The 20,670-nt window shown below is 38.2% G+C and overlaps 2 protein-coding genes and 1 long non-coding RNA gene across 3 annotated transcripts in view; 1 reads left to right on the top strand and 2 right to left on the bottom strand.

Annotated features, from left to right (window-relative positions):
• LOC120534391 (gastrula zinc finger protein XlCGF57.1-like) overlaps positions 1-7,090 on the bottom strand; it is a 54,484-nt gene extending 47,394 nt beyond the window's left edge. Inside the window, exon 1 of the mRNA XM_039761943.1 lies at positions 7,009-7,090. The gene's annotated coding sequence lies outside the window, so the exon portion shown is untranslated. The remainder of the gene's footprint in view (positions 1-7,008) is intronic.
• LOC120534398 lies at positions 6,115-7,119 on the top strand. The gene is made up of 3 exons (XR_005634734.1): positions 6,115-6,329; positions 6,530-6,879; positions 7,028-7,119. It is a non-coding gene; the product is annotated as an uncharacterized LOC120534398 (long non-coding RNA).
• Positions 7,120-17,535: 10,416 nt separating this feature from the next.
• Positions 17,536-19,544, bottom strand: LOC120534617 (gastrula zinc finger protein XlCGF7.1-like). Its single transcript, XM_039762207.1, has 2 exons — positions 19,484-19,544; positions 17,536-18,059 (listed from the first exon to the last, which is right to left on the bottom strand). Exons 1-2 carry the CDS (start codon positions 19,542-19,544, stop codon positions 17,536-17,538), a joined length of 585 nt encoding a protein of 194 aa, XP_039618141.1.
• Between the last annotated feature and the right edge of the window lie 1,126 nt (positions 19,545-20,670).

Raw genomic sequence — 20,670 nt, forward strand, 5'->3', positions numbered from 1 at the left:
TGTATCAAAGTAAAAGAAAAAAAAAAACCCTTCAGTTCTCATCTTCGTTGGATTTGAGATAGATTGATAGATAAAATTAAATCAAACACACACAAAAATTTATATTTATATTATATATATCTATATCTATCTATTAGATACAGTATATCTATATCTATCTATCTATATGCGTGCTAGTTTGATATCTGATTTGGAGAGGATGCACACTGCGCTTTCTAGTAAGGAAGGATATGCCAGGTGGAATGGGTGTTCAAGTTGGAGTCGATTGTTTGTTGACATCAGGGGCATCTCTTTTGTAAGCATTGTTTGATAAATATCTTGGGGTAGCCATCTGATGTGAACAGATGGAAAATATAGCATCTTTCATTCTTTTTTGGTTCCTTTGTATTACAATGGGTGTGGATTTTTCTGAACATTGTCCTAAAATAACTCAGTTTATGCGATGAGGAGCTCTGATTACAAGTGTTTATTACCAGGATTCTTGTTAATTTGTCTGCAATGTCTTGGTGACAGATGCCAGTACTTCTAACAGCACAGCTGTAGTGTCCAGATGTGACAAAACCAAAATATGGACCAGGAGTTGTGTTGCATAATCTGTTAGATATGGTCTGATCTTGATTTAGCAAGATTTATCAGGTATATGACATTAGGATTAACATTATTTCTTTTGAAACACAAATATATCAAAATAATTCAGAATTACTATAAGGTTAACAGAGGAATTCAGGACAATGTTGTTAATCAATCCAAAATATGTTAAAAGTATTGATGAGAAAATATTTCTAGATTGTTCTCACAAAATACACACTTCATCAGTTTCAGTATTAAATCTATGTGCAAGGAAAAACTTTAGCAAGGTATATCATGTATTAATTAAAATAAACTGCTCAAAAAAATTAAAGGAACACTTTGAAAACACATCAGATCTCAATGGGAAAAAGAAATCCTCCTGGATATCTATACTGATATAGACTGGGTAATGTGTTACGAACGAAAGGATGCCACATGGTTTGATGGAAATGAAAATGATCAACCTACAGAGCCCTGAATTCAAAGACGCCCCAAAAATCAGAGTGAAAAAATGATGTGGCAGGCTAGTCCATTTTGCCAAAATTTAATTGCAGCAACTCAAAATTGTACGCAGCACTTTGTATGGCCCCTGTGTTCTTGTATACATGCCTGACAACATCGGTGCATGCTTCTAATGAGATGACAGATTGTGTTGTGGGGATCTCCTCCCAGATCTGGACCAGGGCATCACTGAGCTCCTGGACAGTCTGAGGTGCAACCTGGTGGCATTGGATGGACCAAAACATAATGTCCCAGAGGTGTTCTATTGGATTTAGGTCAGGAAAGTGTGGTGGCCAGTCAATGGTATCAATTCCTTCATCCTCCAGGAACTGCCTGCATACTCTCACCACATGAGGCCAGGAATTGTCGTGCACCAGGAGCCACTGTACCAGCATAGGGTCTGACAATGGGTCCAAGGATTTCATCCTGATACCTAATGGCAGCCAAGGTGCCTTTGTCAAGCCTGTAGCGGTCTGTGTGACCCTCCATGGATATGCCTCCCCAGATAATCATTAACCCACCACCAAACTGCTCATGCTGAATGATGTTACAGGCAGCATAATGTTCTCCATGGCTTCTCCAGACCCTTTCACTTCTGTCACGTGCTCAGGGTGAACCTGCTCTCATCTGTAAAAAGCACAGGGCACCAGTGGTGCATCTGCCAATTCTGGTATTCTATGGCGAATGCCAATCGAGCTGCATGCTGCTGGGCAGTGAGCTCAGGGCCCATTAGAGGACATGGGGCCCTTGGGTCACCCTCATGAAGTCTTTCTGGTTGTTTGGTCAGAGACATTCACACCAGTGGCCTGCTGGAGGTCATTTTGTAGGGCTCTGGCAGTGCTCATCCTGTTCCTCCTTGCCCAAAGGAGCAGATACTGGTCCTGCTGATGGGTTATGGACCTTCTATGGCCCTCTCCAGCTCTCCTAGAGTAACTGCTTGTCTCCTAGAATCTCCTCCATGCCCTTGAGACTGTGCAGGGAGACACAGCAAACCTTCTGGCAATGACACGTATTGATGTGCCATCCTGGAGAAGTTGGACTACCTGTGCAACCTCTGTAGGGTCCAGGTATCGCCTCATGCTACCAGTAGTGACACTGACTGTAGCCAAATGCAAAACTAGTGAAGAAACAGAAAAGATGAGGAGGGAAAAATGTCAGTGGCCTCCACCTGTTAAACCATTCCTGTTTTGGGGGTCATCTCATTGTTGCCCCTCTAGTGCACCTGTTGTTAATTTCATTAACACCACAGCAGCTGAAACTGATTAACAACCCCCTCTGCTACTTAACTGACCAGATTAATATCCCATAAGTTTCATTGACTTTATGTTATACTCTGATTAAAAAGTGTTCCTTTAATTCTTTTGAGCAGTATACATATATATATATCTCATTCATTTAATTTGTGATACAGTATTTCTTTGCTAATGACCATGTTATTCCAGTCAATAGCACCTACCACAGATTTTCCATCTCCTAACTAAAACTGGTTTACGTGACTAAAGGAAAATTTTCCCAATATGTTTAAACCTACCAGGATTCACTATATTAAAAAAAATATCCACTGTTCTATGTTTGCTGGAATTTATCAGAACAGCAAAATGAGAGCTAATGCAGTATATCAGAGCAATCACACTTTGGGGAAAAATATTCAAAATGTCAAGACTTACACTTAGAAATTTAAAAACTGAATCTGCCAGTCTATCAATAAAACTGAATTTTCAAATGAAATGTGTCACAATGTAAATGTGGAAAGCAGAAACAGGAATACATTTTTTATTGAAAATGAAAAGCATTAAGTGTTGCACACCTAAGAAGTAAATTACTGAAACAGCCAAACAAACCAGAAATGTCCACCCTCCACAATTACCATTATTTAAGTTATTTTTTTAAAAATCCAGCAGTGCATATGGTTGAAAATAACAAACAACTGAATAAGGAGTCTGTTAATAAATATTGAGAAGCAAAATGAAGCACGCTCCTGTAGGACGAGAATTCAATGATAATTCAATGTTTACTTTATATAGCACCCTCCTTAGCACAAGACTACATTAAAAGATCCTTATAAAAGAAATGACGAAATCAATATGTCCCTGATACTCCTCAAAATTGGGGTACAACATATAGACATAGCATTCACAAATCTACTTGATCCAATTCAGCTTTGTAGCAGTGCAGTTACTTCAGGTGCAAAACAATAAAAAGCACCAGACGGGACCCAAATCTGCTGCACGGCCCATTCACACCCACACTGCAGGCAATTTAGATTCTTCATTTAATCTAACATTAAACATGCACATCTTTGGAGACATGGAAGTAAAAGTGGAGCACCTTGAGAAAAGCTCAGAAAGACTTAAAGAGAAAGTGCAAACTCTACACAGACAAAGAGCAGCAGCCAGACTATATCCAGAATGAAGGATCTATAAGGCAGTAGTGCTGACTTCTGTACCACTGTGCCACCTCAGTATTAGCAGCTTCTACATTCGTTTTTAATATTGCAGCCAGCAGGCCCACCAGATGGCCAGGTATACACACTTTCCTTGATGAGCATGAAGAGTAATAAAACTGTATGTGCTTAGCAGTTTGCAAGCATGCTCTTTGGTATTGTTAATAGGCCAATAGCTCAGGCTGTTAACTTTTATTTATTTTTTTTATTATTATTGCTATATTTGGCTTCCATCTTTATTCAATACATTTTACAAGACCAGGAAACATTGCAACCGTTTACTGATATTTTGTACAGTTATAGTAAAAGCACATTACGTGATTTGCTGAGGATTACATACTGAGGCAGTAGTGGGAACTGAACTGCTAAAAGTGCGTTTGAAGGTCCAGCGCTTGCTTTAGCCACTACATCACACTGCCTGACTGTTTCAAGCCATCACAAAAGCACCTGGTATAGTGGATTCGGAAAGTAATCACATACCTGCAATTTCTGCAAATTTACAAACCTTTCTGGACAAATGAATTTGTGTCTTTAGTGAATCCGCACCAGTGACAAAATTGCCATTTTCTGCAGGTTAGGAGAATTGGCGATCCTAAAATTGGTCAGAGTGTGCGTGTGTGGTCACCCTGAAATGGACTTGTGCCCTGTCCAGGGTTTGGTCTCATGTTGCACCATATGCTGGCTGAGATAGGCTCCAGCAGACCCTCAAAAACCTATTCAGGACTAGGAGGGTTAGAAAATGACTGACTGACTGACCGATTGAATGCAGAACACAATGAGCATCAATGTGATAAACTGAAACAAACTGGACTGAATAGTAGCAACTCTAACAATTTCTTTCACATTTTGGAGAATATTTGTATTGATTAACTGATACTTTTCAAAGAAATTGTGGCTTCAGTCTTGTCACTAAATTTATGTGTTGAAGTGTGAAGTACACAAATTGTATTAGCATATTGCCAGTTAATATTGAAGAGCCAATTCAGATTCACAGAAGTGTAAATGAAAGATGTTTTAACACTAGAATTACCAGAGCCAGAGCGTCTTTAGTGAAAACAGCCGTGTCAGATGGGGTTGTATGGATTGATTCTGAACGCGACTGAGAGAATGAAAAGTTAATAAAAATAAAAATAAAAAAAAGCTAACCTTTACAAGGATCATAAATTACACCGGCTGTTACAGACTGAAATCAAATGTATTCTTTTACTCAAAAATAGTAAGACTAAAAGAAGTTTACTACTCAAAACGGAGTGGTGCAGGATAGAACTCGCAACCTTTTGATTCCCACGCAGGAACTGATTCTATTGCAACACGGAGGCAGTTACAATAAACGGCTGTCAATGTTGCATGTTAAGGCGGCTTTTTGTTTCTGCAGTTATATTTTTTAATAAAAGCGCAATTGTTGTGTTATATTAGTATCTTTTGTGAAAATGTTTCATTGATATTTGGACTTCAGGCTTCATACATTATATAGTTTATGCCTACATTTTGTCATCTACTACTAGAATATAAAAAACGTTTCTGTTTTAACAATGTGTTTACACAGATTACTGTAGAAACGGAACAGACATGAAATGCGTGTGCTCCAAATAGCTCCAGGCACTCGTTGATGACCTTCCTGAAGCACTTCCAGGTGTGGCGGAAGTGCAGCAGCACAGGGCTTAGCAAATGTCCAGGCGCCCCCTGGTGGTGGCCATGGGCCTCCACAGGGTTGAGCTTCCAAGCTCCGTTCCTATGACCCCCAACACCCACCAGGGCGGCTGCCCTCTCGTGTTACAGGGGAAATACTGCTCCTCTCCCAGTTCTTCTAGTCTCCCCAGCGTAGCGGCTAGGCAAAGGGTCCCAGCCGACCATTACAATATATATATGCAAACCAGAATGACTAAAAAAAAATAATAAAAAAAGAAAAAGAAAATGTCCTACCTGGAAGCCACAGTGAGGCATTACGTAGGCATATTACCTCACTGTGACTGACGTCAGAAGTTTTCTTTCTTTTTGGTTACTTTGCTGTGTGCTCAAACCATGGTGTGTGTGTCTATTTATTTATCTATGTATGTATTTAGGTTGGAGGGGCTTTTAAGGTAAATGAGAAGACCACCTACATGGTTCTGCCAATAGGGGAAAATACATATAAGTTTGCTATCACATTACTTAACCTGATTTTTTAATTCTAAGCTTTAAAACTATAAAACATAACTTTATATTTACTCCACAAGGATGACAACTGGGCTGAAGTGGAGTCCAGGATGCTGGATCTGTGAAGTAGCAGCACTTTCCTATTTTCCATATTAATGGATTGATGCTGCCTCACAGCAAGGAGATCCGGGTTCGCATCCCGGGATCTCCCTACGTGGAGTTTGCATGTTCTCCCTGTGTCTGCATGGGTTTTCTCCAGGTGCTTGGGTTTCCTCCCACAGTCCAAAGACATGCAGGTTAGGTGCAATGGTAATTCTAAACTGTCCCTAGTGTGTGCTTGTTGTGTGGGTGGGGGTGTGTGCGCCCTGCCCAGGGTTTTGTTTCCTGTCTTGTGCCCTGTGTTGGCTGGGATTGGCTCCAGCAGACCCCTGTGACCTTTATTAAGGATATAGGGTTGGATAATGGATGGATGGATTATCCTTTTAGAAGCTAGTCTCAGGCAGTGAAAAACATTTTTCTAATACTTGTTTATAAATACTTCCAATATGTATGTTAATTCACTGCACGTTTGATTTTGGTACTATTTACGCTCCACATGAGTGCTCTTTTTAGATTATTTTACATACATTTCTGCCTTAGACTTTAATTTTTTATTACAATTAGTCCACTTGTTTAGTTTGTAAGTACTTTTTAAAACGTATTCTTTATTATTTTTTGTACTGCATTAAATCAGCTCTTTATTCTGGATTAGTCTTTATTATACTTTCACTTTATTGACACCTGCTTATTTTATTTATGTATGTATGCATATGTTAAACCTGCTGCTCAAATTAGAAAATTAAGTCTACAATAAATCGCTTTTTTTTTTTTTTTGCTTAGCCCACGTACGGAGGTCACCCAGTTAACACTGCAGTCTCGCAGGCTCACCACCCTAGGTCCGAATCCCGCGCCCGGCCTCTGTCTGTGTGGGGTGGGTACATTCCCTCCGTGTCTTATTGAGATTTCCTCTCACGTCCCAAAGACTGCAAGGTTAAGTCAAGTAAACTGGCGATGCTAGTTTGGACCTTTGTCGGCGTGTACACGAACGTGCCCCGAAATGCTCTGGCCCTCCTAAAACGAAGACTTCTGAGCTGCGCCTGATGCTGCAGGGTGTAAACTTCACCCCTCTGCAATACTGACCTGGATTAGGGGGATTCGACGGAGGTAGTATTGTTTCACTCTGTGACGCTGTGAGTTATTTAAAATTTCCAGGTTTTCTTACGATTGCAAACTCCTTTTCTGAACTGATGAATGAACCAAGTCCATCATCCGGCACTACAGCAAATTGTTGTTAAGGTTAATAAAAAAAAATCACTTACTTATATTTTTTCTCAGCAGGCACCCCAAACTGTATGATGTCATGCAGATCCTCGGAAACGGAAGTCATCCTACATCTCGTATCGAGGGCGGATAAAGGGGGGAAGAATAACTGTGGAGTCAAGGACTGGATTACGTGTGATTGGTCAGTTTCGGTGTCCTTCACTGGCTGTGCAAAGCGTGCCGGGACTGCTCCAAAGAAATATGCTTATGGATCTTCATTTTTTAAATCATAGTCTGGTCACATTTTATATTTTTAATAAAAAATAATAACGAAGGTGTTAAACAGTATAAATGGCAAATTATTTAAAATTCCCTCTTGTAAATTCTTTTGGTCAAAAATTGGCGTTGATCAAAACTAGTTCAATTAGAGTCGCACAGTGCCATTTAACCCATTATAATGCCCATTAAACATATGCTTGCTTTGCCAGTCATTTTGACCCAGGTAGGCTACCTGTGTTGATCTGCAACTCAGCTACACTTTTACCGTGGAGTCCGTCTTTTCTCAAAACTGTGAAAATTAAATTGGCCCAACATGATGTAACTTATTTGTGGCCATTCAGGTCCAAAATTTGTCAAATAACGGATCAAACTTATTATGCGACTTAATACATATGTTTTGTAATATTTTGTCTTGTTAAAGTAGTACACATGTGGGTAATTAGATGGATGCTCGCAAGTAAGTAGATAGGTGCGAGTAAGCAGCTAACTTCATGCTCGTACTTTGTATTTTCCGAAGCGCCTTTTGACGTGAGCTGTTGCTGAATTTTAATTTATATTTAAGTATTTATTTATATTTAAGTAGTTAAGTGTATAGTACTGGCCAGTTCTATTTTAGACACCATACTGTTATTTCGTTTCCTTCTTTATAACTCTGTGTGATTAGGCCGGTTTTAAGCGCAAGCTGAACAAAGTACAGTACAGCTGAGGGCTTCACAATCCGCTTGGCCCTCAGAAAATTTGGGGGTTGGTTCTGTTGAAATTGTATGTGGCTTATGTGAACTGTAGTTTTAAATATGTAATCAGTAAATGCATTCATTTGAAAATAATTATTTTTCACTTTAAATGATTTGCTATAAAATACAATGAATTACATTAAATAAAAAAAATATATATACGCTATCATTTTTTTTTTTTGTGTTGACCCAATGTACTGTTTTGAATCGCACCTTTGTGAGATCTTCTGAAATAACTTTTTAATAAGAGGCCGTCAAGCATTATATACCTTAAAGCCTCATCAAGTCTAAATCCGGCACTTCTTGTGATGGTAACATAACATTCTCCATCCGTCACGGCTGTTGGGTGCCTAATTTTGGCAGAAAACAGCGCTGGGAAAAGTGCCAGCTCATCTTAGGACCCTCTCATGCACACCCCTACAATTAAGCAGGGACAGCCTAGAGTTGGCAGTAAACTTGCCATGTGTGTCTTTGGGAACATTTGAGAAAATCCCAAGTGAACATGGAGAGAATATGCACTCTTCTTGTATATGAAGACTGACTGCATGATCATTAAAGCAACAGTGCCTCCCCGTAACGGAACATGTTGATAATTCCATTATATAAAATAAAGCTTGTTTCTGCTTTTGACACACACACATACTATACATCATTCTTTACTTGGAACTATAGATATACATTTTTCACTTGTATCATTAGCTATTTTTTATAATATGTTAATTCCAAACACATTTTTATTTTTAAAGTTACTGTCATTCCTGAATCTAATATATTTATTTCATATACAGTACTTTTTTATTTAATTTTATTACATAATTTATAGGCTAAGAGAATTGTTTGGGGTTAAGTAAGGTTCATTTTTTTTGATAAAGAAAATCTGTATTATTCAGTGAGGCCATCGTTTTAAAGCAACTCAACAGACTTAGCAAAATGCATCATGTAATACATTTAGTAAAATGTTTTGCCGATTCATTTCACTTTACAAAAAAAAAACCCACATTTTTTTTACTCTGTTAATTTAACCATTTAAATTCTAGATCAATGTTTCTTAAACTATGGGTCGCGACTCATATCGCATCAGGGTCGTCTTGAGTCGTGAATCACATTAGTATTGAATGGGAAAGGGATGCGAACATTTTGCGGAATGATTTGCGATAGGTTGCCCTGGGAAAGCTGAACCCAAAATACCTGCCCCACCCCCGAGCCCTTGCAGGACGTCAATCGTCGGCGATTCTCCAAAGGTGAAGGACGACGACTGGCGTGATTCTTCAAACGGCAGGGATTCCCTGGATGCTCCGCGGCGATTGTGGGTCGCGAAGATATAATAAAGACAAAATTGGGTCTCGAGAAAAAAAAAGAAAAAAAAAAAGAAAGGAAAGAACCACTGTGATAGATAGATAGATAGATAGATAGATAGATAGATAGATAGATAGATAGATAGATAGATAGATAGATAGATAGATAGACTTTGTCACGTTATGAGTTGTTGCATATATCAGTACATTTTCCCATTTTAATTCAGCACTAGCGATTCTATTATCTTTCTTTCTGTCTACTATGTATATTTGGACTGTGCCGACAGCACTCGGAAAACAAAAGGAACATTGTTCACTTAATTCCAGACAGGAGCTAAATTGATCCTCTGATACTTGTGGGTGACAAAGTAGTATACATTATTGACAGGATGCCAAACCTGTCAAACTCAGGGTATATTTTGTAGAATGGTGAGACTGGCTGAACAAGAACAAGAATTATAAAAAGAGTTGCAGTAGTGCTAGGGTTTTCACTCTGAGATGTCTGGAAGTGTGGCATTTCAGACAGAAGGCTGATGCATTTTGAACCATCCCTAATGATGATTCACTACAATAGACATACAATAGGCTTGCACTGGTAATGGAGTGGCAAACTCTTGCTAGAGGGGCTTCTGAGGTTATTCATAACAATAAAAACAGCAGTAATTATTTTTATTGGCCTCTCATTATTATTATTATTATTAGCCATCCATCCATCCATTATCCAACCCACTATATCATAAAACAGGGTCACGGGGGGTCTGCTGGAGCCAATATTATTATTATTATTATTAGGCATTACAGAATTTTAAAAATATTACCACTGCACTTATTCCTCCTATTGCATCTCTGTTGTCAGTCAGTAGCACTAAAACATAAGTAACATGATAGTTATAATTTGTTACTAACCCTCACCCATTCTGTTTCCCTTTTCGGTACTCAAATGTGGCACTTGGTGCCACGGCCCACCTGCCAAGTTGTTTTGCCTGCCTAAGATAAAGTCATCCCTGATGGAGGATCATAGGAATTGTCGGGTAGAAGGGTCCTTTCATCAGATTGGCTGGCCCAGCACTGTCTCAGCTGTGGAATGGCCAATGAGGGAGGCAGTTTGATGGGCGAGGTCTCCAGGACTCTAAACAAATCCAAATCATATGATATGATATCATCTACTGTTAAATTCTGCTCCATACTTGTAATATTTTTGTTTTTAGAATGTATTGAGGATTACTTGTGTTCTGTTCTGTGTATTGTACTGTATTGTATTGACCCCCTTCATTTTGATACCCACTGCACACCCAAACTACCTGAAAAGGGGTCTCTCTTTGAACTGCCTTTGCCAAGGTTTCTTCCATTTTTGCCCTACAAGGTGTTTCTTTTTTGGGAGTTTTTCCTTGTCTTCTTAGATTGTCAAGGCTGGGGGGCTGTCAAAAGGCAAGGCCTGTTAAAGCTCATTGCAGCACTTCTTGTGTGATTTTGAACTATACAAAAAATACATTTATTGTATTGTTTTGCCCCGGTACACAAACAATTCACACATTCAAAAATAAAGCATTTGTCTGGGCTCAAGAGAAAGAAAGCAGTGCAGTGCAGTGCACATGCAGTGGCATAACAAGGGCAGGGCAGGGGGAGCTGTTTCACTGGGGCCTACGGTTATTGTTGTATTATCACTTGCTAATAAATAGACGTATACAGTTTTTTGACCATATATATGAATGTATATAATAATATGCAGTATACAGAAAATTAAAGATTAACATATACAGTAATTTAAAGCAGCATAACCAAGATATATAATACTGAAACTGAAACATCACAAACAAGATGTTTTTGTTTGTGTATTATTAATTTTTGTCTTTATTTTGTATGAACTGCAGTTTTTCCCTTGAGTTTTACTAAAACCTAAGTAATGAAGATACTTGGACTTTTATTTATTTAAACTCTTACTCAATGCTTGAACCTTTCTGGTAGCAGCCGAATTTTGGAAACACTAGAGGAATGCAGCTAAAAGGAAACCTACCCTAAATTAAAGCCTGGCTTTCAAGGTCGGTCATGCACTTGGGGGCAGACACTGCTTTTTTTTTATTTATAATTCAATTTTATACATTTATGAGTTTTTTAAGATGTTGCAATGTTATATTTAAATAGATTTAATGAATATATTGTAAGTAATATTCTGTACTTATTTTTATTGTTTTGTATGTTGTGATTTATTCCACATCAGCTTTTTGTTTTAGTTAAAACTGGTTCTCCGTTTGTAAAACTAAACTACCTTAACTTATACTTATCATTATGTTATTTTTTTCATTATATTTTTGTAACTAAAAATACTTGTTTCTAAACTGTAACGTCAAATTTACACTTATTTACCTAATATTTGTAATTAACTGCTAGTTTTGTTTGGCATCATTTACAAAGAATTGTGAAATTCATTAAAATAATATATAACTGAAGTGTTAAACAGTGCGTACGTCAAACTGGTGTGTGTCTGTGGCACCAAATCGTAATCCCCGATAAGAAGGATGAAGCAGACCTGAATTAAGGTAGAAAGATCTCAGTTAACTGCCGAACGTTGCAAAGGAAGGATTCGTTGCAATGGCTTTGTAGAGCTAAATGTTTATTTGCAGACAAATATTTATATGTGGGTTCTGAAACAGAACAAATACAATAACATAAAATAACTCACAAAAATAAAGGCGCAGAGAACGCTAAAACAGGTAATGCCCAAAAAGGTCAGTAGATGGCAGCAGAAATTAACAGAGCGCTTTGACGTGCTGTCTTTGACAAGAGGCACTAAATAAAACTCACCAAATACGTTAGCGCTGTACAGACTCAGACAAATCACTACTTAAGCAACTATTACCAAGTCTGTTTTCTTGAAGCTCTTATATATTAATAAAGAAGCAACATTTCTGAATGTACTTATACAGTTTTGAGCTTTACGTTACGAGTTTTATCATTACTTGTAGAACAAGTACAGCAAAGCGTAACTTACATCAAACAGACGCACACAAAGTCAACAAAAAACTAAATAAATGCGGGTACGTGCAGACTCCTGCATGGAAGTGCAGCGTTTTCCGCGTATCAGATACAGTAATAACACGTTCGCACCCTCACGCATAACCTGTGAGCGTGATGACGCAACAGACAGCGTGCTCAGAGTTTTGTACATATAGTCCACATTAAAGTCTACACGAATTTCAATATAGAAATCGCATCATAACCCATTTAAACTTACAAGCATCGTGTTCTGTAGGTAAACCTAGAAAATAGCAATAATTCTACATTTATGAAACTCCTGTGTCATAGAAAGGACCATACAATTGGCTTGAGGTTGTCATTTACAGCTTCATCTGGGGCAGCAAAAATGCTAAAGCTGCCCCTGGATCTGATTATAAAATCAATTTCCTTATTCCCTTCCTCATTATTTGATTGTTGAGGCTGCATACATGCTGCATTTGATAGGTTTTGCCCCCCCCAGCCCCAATTTTATTCTCCAGAGTCTTTCCCTTTTTTTGTTTTCCTTGATTATGATCTCCTTTTCTCCTTCATGTGCTTATTTATCAAGCTGTTTACTCTTTTATTGACACACCTTATCCCTTTGTTCAGTTTTGCCAATTAAATACCCAGCCAGGTTACTTTACTTAGTACAGTTATCAGTATTGCTTTTCAGTGTACTGAAAGTTAACGCGTTGCTGACTTAGCTGATTTTTTTTCTACTGTATATTTACATTTAGGTTTAGTTTGGTATATTCAGTTGGTTGGCACCCTGCCCTGGATTGGTTCCTGCCTTGTGCCCTGTGTTGGCTGGGATTGGCTCCAGCAGACCCCCGTGACCCTGTATTCAGATTCAGCGGGTTAGACAATGGATGGATGGATGGATATTCAGCCATGAACTACAACTAACATTCATTGGGTCACTGTGGTCTGTATAATCAGTAAGCTACTATAACCTGCTTATGAATATTATTACTTATATTCTACTTATTAGTTTATTATATTGCATTGCTTATGTTTCTATTTATTATTATTAATTATTATTATTATATACCACGCTTTTATTAACTTCACCTGTTTGTATGTATGCTACAAATCTTGCAATCGAAATTTTACCCACTTCCCAAGGTCCAATCGAGCTGAAATTTGGCACACTTACTTGCTCTTGATGACAATGTAATATTCAATTTTCATATTTACTAATTAATAAATAAATCTACCATAATTAATTAACATAAATTTCATATGGGAAAATAGTTTTTAGTTTCACCTATAGATGGTGCTAATAACAAATGTAGTAAAAAAACAAATGAATACCTGCAACTTAAATATGCCTTTTGCCAAATGAAACTTCAAATTAAATTGAGCTCAGTGGTGAAGTTGGTAAGAAGGCGGGTTTCGAAAGAAATTCATCAAGCTAAAGGACAACACGAAGATGGTAGTCAGAAATATCCCAGCAGTTGTAAGAGTCCCACACTTCATAGCAGCAATTCATCCTGAACACTACTACTACAGTCTCCTCCTTCAGTATACTGTATGCCATATCGAGATGAAATGGAATTAATCGAAAACTTTGATACGGAAAGAGTGGCATTCATATCACGAGAAGAACAACTAAAGGAAATAAGCAGACACATGGAGCCCTACAGAGAAAGAGACCGGCAATTGGAGAACGCATTCAACCAGGTCCATGCATTCGAAATCTTAGATCAGCCACAACCAATTGCTGAGGACTATGAAGAAGAAGTATTAGTGGAGAATGCTATGACAGATGATCAATTCGCAGAGGCACAGAGAGCAATGAATATGGGACAAAGAGAGATATTCGTACACATCACTCTCAACATTCAAAAACAAATGATTGGCAGTGCAGACTATTCATCACCGGAGGTGCCGGAACTGGAAAGACATTTGTATTCAATCTACCCAAGAACCAAGTCAGCAGATGCTATGTGCAGCAGGCGGTTGAAGTGGCAGCGTTAACTGGAGTTGCAGCACGATTAGTAGGAGAACAAACGATACATAGTCTACTGAAATTGCCAGTTCAGAAGTAAAACTCACAAACCTACCAATTCTGACTGGTAACTTCCTCCGCACCATGAGACTGCAATGGAAAGATATAGAGTTCCTCTTGATAGACGAAATATCAATGGTTCCCTATGAGATGCTCTATATGATAGACGCACGTCTAAAACAGCTCAAGAATAATGACGAGCCTTTCGGCGGTATCAATGTCCTACTCTTCGGAGATCTAATGCAACTACCACCAATCAGAGGACATCAAGTATTCGAACAGCTACAACGAATGATACCAGTCATGCATCTATGGCGACTATTCACAGTAGTAGAATTAACACAGAACATGTGACAGCAAGGAGACACAACGTTTATAGATCTACGAAATGAACTGAGAATCGGTGAGCTCCGACCAATACACATGAATACACTGATAGTAAAAACACCGTACAGATGCCACCGCAGAGTTCTCCATAGAAAAAGCGCTGCGCATATATCCAACAAAGAGACAAGTCATAGCACATAATAAAGATATAGACACTTCACTGACTTGACACAATTGACATAGTGCTCTCGGATCGCACTGTAAAATGTAAGGTCCACTAATAGACCATAGGGTCTATCCTTTTTGCATCTCATTGCATCTCAGAAAAATACAATTTATAAAGTATGTTAACTGCCATATGAAATTATTTTTTACTTTTTAGTACACTTTTTAAGTTAATATAAGCGTGTTTTTTTTTTTTTAAGTTTTTTTATATATATACAGTATATTTTATTACATTCTCTTACTGTTTGCTTGCCTTATTATGTTCTATCAGTCTGCGAGAAAGTATTTCCTGGGCTCTGCTCTGAGAAATGTCTTTGCTCCTATTAGACAGGGCTGAAGCTCCTAAAACTGCCCTAAACGTATAATAAAAAGTGTTACCAAACCCTGATATTTCAGACCCCTGTAAAACCACAGGTTCTAACCTGCATAGCCCCAATACTTTTGAATTGTGCCTCTTGTAACATAAAACCTGCTACTGGTGCTGACCGCATGTGGAGACCACAATAGTCAAGGCATCAAGATCACCTCGGCTAACCGCTGCATTCGTCTCTCTCGACTTTTATTGGAGTCTAATGCTGAAGCCTGAATGTAGATTTGTAGACAGACATATTCTTTAATATGGATAAGTATAACATTATTTTATGTCTCATGATGGTTTTTTGTTTTTATTATTTTGCTGCAATTATGGTTTACTATAGTATTGAAATTGGAACGACCTTTTCACAGTGCTTTGCCAGCACTGAACCTGGTCTATCCATAGAGGAGACACTTGAATTTACTGATACACATAAAAGTAATTTAGCTTGTATTACACAGAAGATGTGAAACAAAGATCAATCCAATTATGAAAAATCTAAATGCAAATAAAAAAAAAAGACAGAAATGAATCTTAAGCATAAAATCATATAGGCTAGAATGTTCTACAGAAAGAAGCTGGAGAAAGGGGTATGAATGGTATTGTTTATTGGACTAATTCTTGAAAACGATATTTTACCAAGAATGAGAAAACTGCAGCAAACACATCTGACTGCTGACTGGCTCTGTTTGTAGCTCATTACCTGAGTGCCATCTTATTGGAACTCATCATGTCTTTCAGCCTTTGGACATTTCTCTGTAAACTAAGCCACTTGGATAAGCCTGAACAGTCAATTCCTCACTCACAGATTAGAAACATGGCCAGGATCCTGCTATGTGGAAACTTTGTGGAGACCAGCATTGAAGTCAAGCTCAGTAAGCATTTTCTTTAAGGTTTTTACTCCTTCGCCACCTATTTTAAGGTGTGGGCATGTCTTTGGGGTAGCAATAAACTGCCACATACCCCTGCAAAATTTGTACTTGTTCACATTCCTGTTTAAAGAAAAAACAAAACAAACAAAACAAAAAACCTTCTTGGTTCATTCTTTAAAAGGAAATTTGGGATTGTGACACCAAAGTAGCACAACATAATCACAGTTGACTTCTGAATTGCCGTCCTCTTAGCTTCTTCATTAAGTGTCTGTTAATGTGGTTGTCCTTCTTTTGTTGTGCTGGAGCCACTTTAATCCTGGTTTGACATCACACTGGAGTTCTTCTTTTCATATCTAGTTCTTATCTGTACTGTTTCTAATTGCCCCAGTACAGACACTTGCACAAAGAGAATTTTTTTTCAGAAAATCTTCCCGAGTCAATAATGTGAATTTCACAAATCACAAACAACATGATTTTGTAATATATTCTGCCAATCGAAACTGTACGTCTCTCTGCAAAATTCAATTTCTTGCGATTGCTGATTCTTCACTAGTTGTGACATGTTATTTTATTACTGCTCTTGTCATTCCCATCAACTGGATCTGAGGGTTTAGATTTTGAGGCTCAAGGTGACAGGTTCACTCATAGCTGTTAACTTCTCTGAGATGGCAGTGGCAGGACACACATTTGGGTGGCTGGATGTCATAGTAGCCTTTTCCAGCACTACTCCATCAGCTCAATGGCCAATCATGATTTCTTACTTTGAAAATGACTTTTGCCTATCAACAGGTGCTCTCTCTGCCTTCACTGTGCTTATCCTTCACAGCCTCCCTGAGATTTCATCAGTGTCTGGACCAAAGGTTTGGTCAGCAGCCTTCTTTGAACTGCACCAAGCCATTAGCACAACTAGATAAGTGCCTCCTACTGTCTCAGAGGCCCCAGGTTCACATCTAGTCTCTTCATGGGGTAGACATGAAATGGAAAGGAACAGAACCTTGAGTGATTTCTTACCAGTAACACTGATTGAAGCTCCAGAATTGCTCCCTGTGAACAGCAGCTGAAAGAGGCTGACAGAAACTGGTATGACAGTGATTTGTCTTGTGAATGAGAGTAAACAAACATTCTTTTATATGCCCGAAAAAGTCTCCTGAGTAATCATGTGTCATATTCTGAACTACATTGCAGATTTTCCCCTACATCACTTATGATATGGCTCTGAGGATTGCTACTATCCAATAATTGTTTGCCATTTTCAGCAAGGCAATACATATTCTTCCCACTATGAATTCTTGTGTGTATCTGAAGATGGAGAAATATTTTCCACATTCAGAACAAGAATATGGCTTCTCTCTGGTGTGATTTCTTTTGTGAATCTGAAAGTGGCTACTGGTGGAGAAGTGTTTACCACATTCAGAACAGCAATGAGGTTTCCCTCCTGTGTGAATTCTTGTATGCACCTGAAGACTGCTATTATCTGAAAATTTTTTTACCACATTAACAGCAATACGGCTTCACTCCAGTATGAATTCTTTTTTGGGCCTGAAGACTGCTCATTTCTGAAAAACGCCTACCACATTCAGAATAGCAAAATGGTTTCTCCCCAGTATGAACACTTGCATGTTTTTGAAGAGTGCTACTGTGTGAGAACCGTTTGCCACACTCACAACAGTAATGTGGCTTCTCTCCTGTGTGAACTCGTGTGGGTTTGAAGGTGGCTACTGTCAAAGAAGCATTTACCACATTCAGAGCAGTGATATGGCTTGTCTCCGGTGTGAATTTTTGTGGGATCCAAAGACTGCTATTATCAGAAAAGCGTTTGCCACATTCTAGGGAGCAATATGGATTCTCTCCAGTGTGAATTATGGTGTGGGTCTGATGACTATCACTGCGGGAGAATTGTTTGTCACATTCAGAACAGTGATATGGCTTCTCTCCAGTGTGGACTCTTATATGTTTCTGGAAATTGTTGCGGTCTGATAATCGTTTTCCACATTCAGAACAGAAATATGGCTTTTCTCCTGTATGAATTTGTGTGTGGTTCTAAAGACTGCTTTTCTCAGAGAATCGTTTGCCACATTCAGTACAGCTTCTCTCCAGTATTAATTCTTTGGTGGGTGTGAAGACTACCACTGCAGGAGAATACTTTGCCACATGGGGAATAAAATCATAGCTTATGTTTTATTTGACCCCACTGATCACTTTTGTATTTAGTTTTGCATTTAAAAACTTTCATCTTTCCTTGTATATTAATTATCTCTGTACTCATTTTTGTATCAGTGAGACAGTCACATTGTAAAATGTTAGGTGTTGAAGTCTCAGCTCCAGATTTTTCCTGCTTTTCAGGGTGGAGTGTTGGCTCTGGGTTGCACTTTAGGCAAGTTTGAGCAAATGAGGTTTGGGAGAAGCTTTCAGTCTTTTGTATACCTGCAGAAAGACAGGAATTCCAGTTAAATATACACATATTACATGTTTGGAAAAAGATGTGACAAGTGTAAAATACTGTAGGAAAAAAGCTTTATATAATTTTATACTCTGTCATTAATTTTATGGTTGGCTAGTTTCTGTTTCCTACATGTTACACAGTGTATTGCTTTCAGTGTTAGCTCAAGATTCAAAGGAAAAGAAATTTGGGAAACCCTGTTGAAATAGTATCTGGACTGCACAATTAATTGCATTAAAATATCAATCCCAATTCTATTCTCAATGCTTCTGAATCAAGAACACAGTCCACTGTGTAGTATTTGTATTCAAACAATCCATCATGAAATTTCTCTGACAGTATCAGAGACTCTGTGACTGAGCACCTATTATTTGCTTTAACCAATGAATGTCCATAACCTCAAACTCCCTGTGATATGTGAGGGTAGAACAAAGAAAAGAGAAACAACTTTTGAAATTACTATCTTTAGTGTAAGCACTGTGTTCTCATGAAAATAAAGACAATAGTGTATTGGTAGTGTAGAAAGGCTACTCTTCTGTTGTGGGGATTAAATACTATAATAATAATCAAAGCACATCCTGTGGAAACTGTGTTTTGCAGTTGTAGCACCACAAGGAAACACCAATAAAGTATACAGTCGCCAGAATCACCGTGAAATACAATATAAAGGGGAAATCTAAGAAAACTCAATCAAATAACAACCCACATACCATACAACTTTACAGATCATCATAGCGGGCACATTTCTAAAGAATCAAGTTCCAAAAGATATAGGAAATTACAGACATGATAGCTTATCAGTTGGCAAAAGATTTTGTTCTAGTGAGTGAGGTTTTAAAATAAATTAAAGATTCTATGTAATCCAAACTCATAACTATATTTTGGAAGTTGCATTGCTCACTCCATTCACATAATGTCAGGGGACAATTGAAAGAGACTTAAATATGGAATATTTTTGCAGCTACAAGCGATTTATGGTGCAGCAGAACCAGCTAGCCTTACTGCACCTGAGCTTAACAGTTACAGTAATTTTGTTAGTAATGACATTACTCTGAGAAGCCATTGTCTACAACCTGCATTTTTCCCTGGTGGGTACGCCGGTTAAAGGAAGCTGTTGCTTCATAAAATTTATGTCAATGCTTATGAAAAGAACTTAGGAACAGTAGTGGACTCATCACTATCAAAATCTAGGTACTATCCAGAAGCCATTAAGAGGCTAACATGATGTTAGGTTATATACTACAACATGTAAAGCTTTAACATCATCTCCTCGGATTCTATAACATACTAATGGAGTACAGTCTCTTGGGCTATAAAAGTGACATAGCATCACTAAAAAAAAAGTCCAGAAAAAAGTGACTAGGCTAATTCAAGGACTATACAGGGCTTGAATTAAGAGGAATGATTAAAGGACTTGAACCTTTTAAAGGCTAAGTAAGCCGAGGTTAAGAGCTGACATCAGAGTGTTTAACTTTGTGAAAAGAATTAGTACTGGCTGTAACTTGAAAATGAGTACAGTTAGAGCAAAGGGACACAGTTAAAAACTTGTTAAGGGCAAATGTTTAAAATCTCTCTTCACACAAACAGGCACAGACACATGAAATATGTTTTCCCAAGTAATGTGGTAGACACATTAAAACTTGACTTTGATTGATGAGCTTTGCTGGGCTGAATAGCCTGTTTTTGTCAAAATGTTTCCAAATTTTCTAATATTCTAATTTTCCAAGAGGAAAAAAAAAAAAAAACCAACAGCAAGCAGGATAACAAAAAGGTAAAAAGCCCATTCTTTAGCAGAAAGGAAAGACTCATGTGTTTTGGGCACAGACCAGTAGTTTGGCCATTTACTCCATATTCTTATTGAGGGTTGTCACAAGTACGACCAAAAGACATCGAGAAGGTTTGGGGCAGCCCCCCATATAATTTTTCCCAGCTGCAAAACTGATTCAAAAGAAGAGACATGTTCACACAACTGAGTCCAAAACAGAACTGATAAACAAGATGGCGGCTTTAAAGACCAGTAAGGGAAGTGATGTCATCAGGACCAGAAACGGAAGTGACATTGTTGGCTGCCCCAGAGCCAGGTGGAATTTACTCATGTGAGTAAATGAAAATGAGAGTATGAGAGAATATGAGTGAGAATACTCTGTAAGGAATCTCGAGAGAGAGAGTTAGTGCACTTCACCACCCCC

This window comes from Polypterus senegalus, chromosome 8 (assembly GCF_016835505.1).
Source record: "Polypterus senegalus isolate Bchr_013 chromosome 8, ASM1683550v1, whole genome shotgun sequence".
Taxonomy (NCBI): domain Eukaryota; kingdom Metazoa; phylum Chordata; class Cladistia; order Polypteriformes; family Polypteridae; genus Polypterus; species Polypterus senegalus.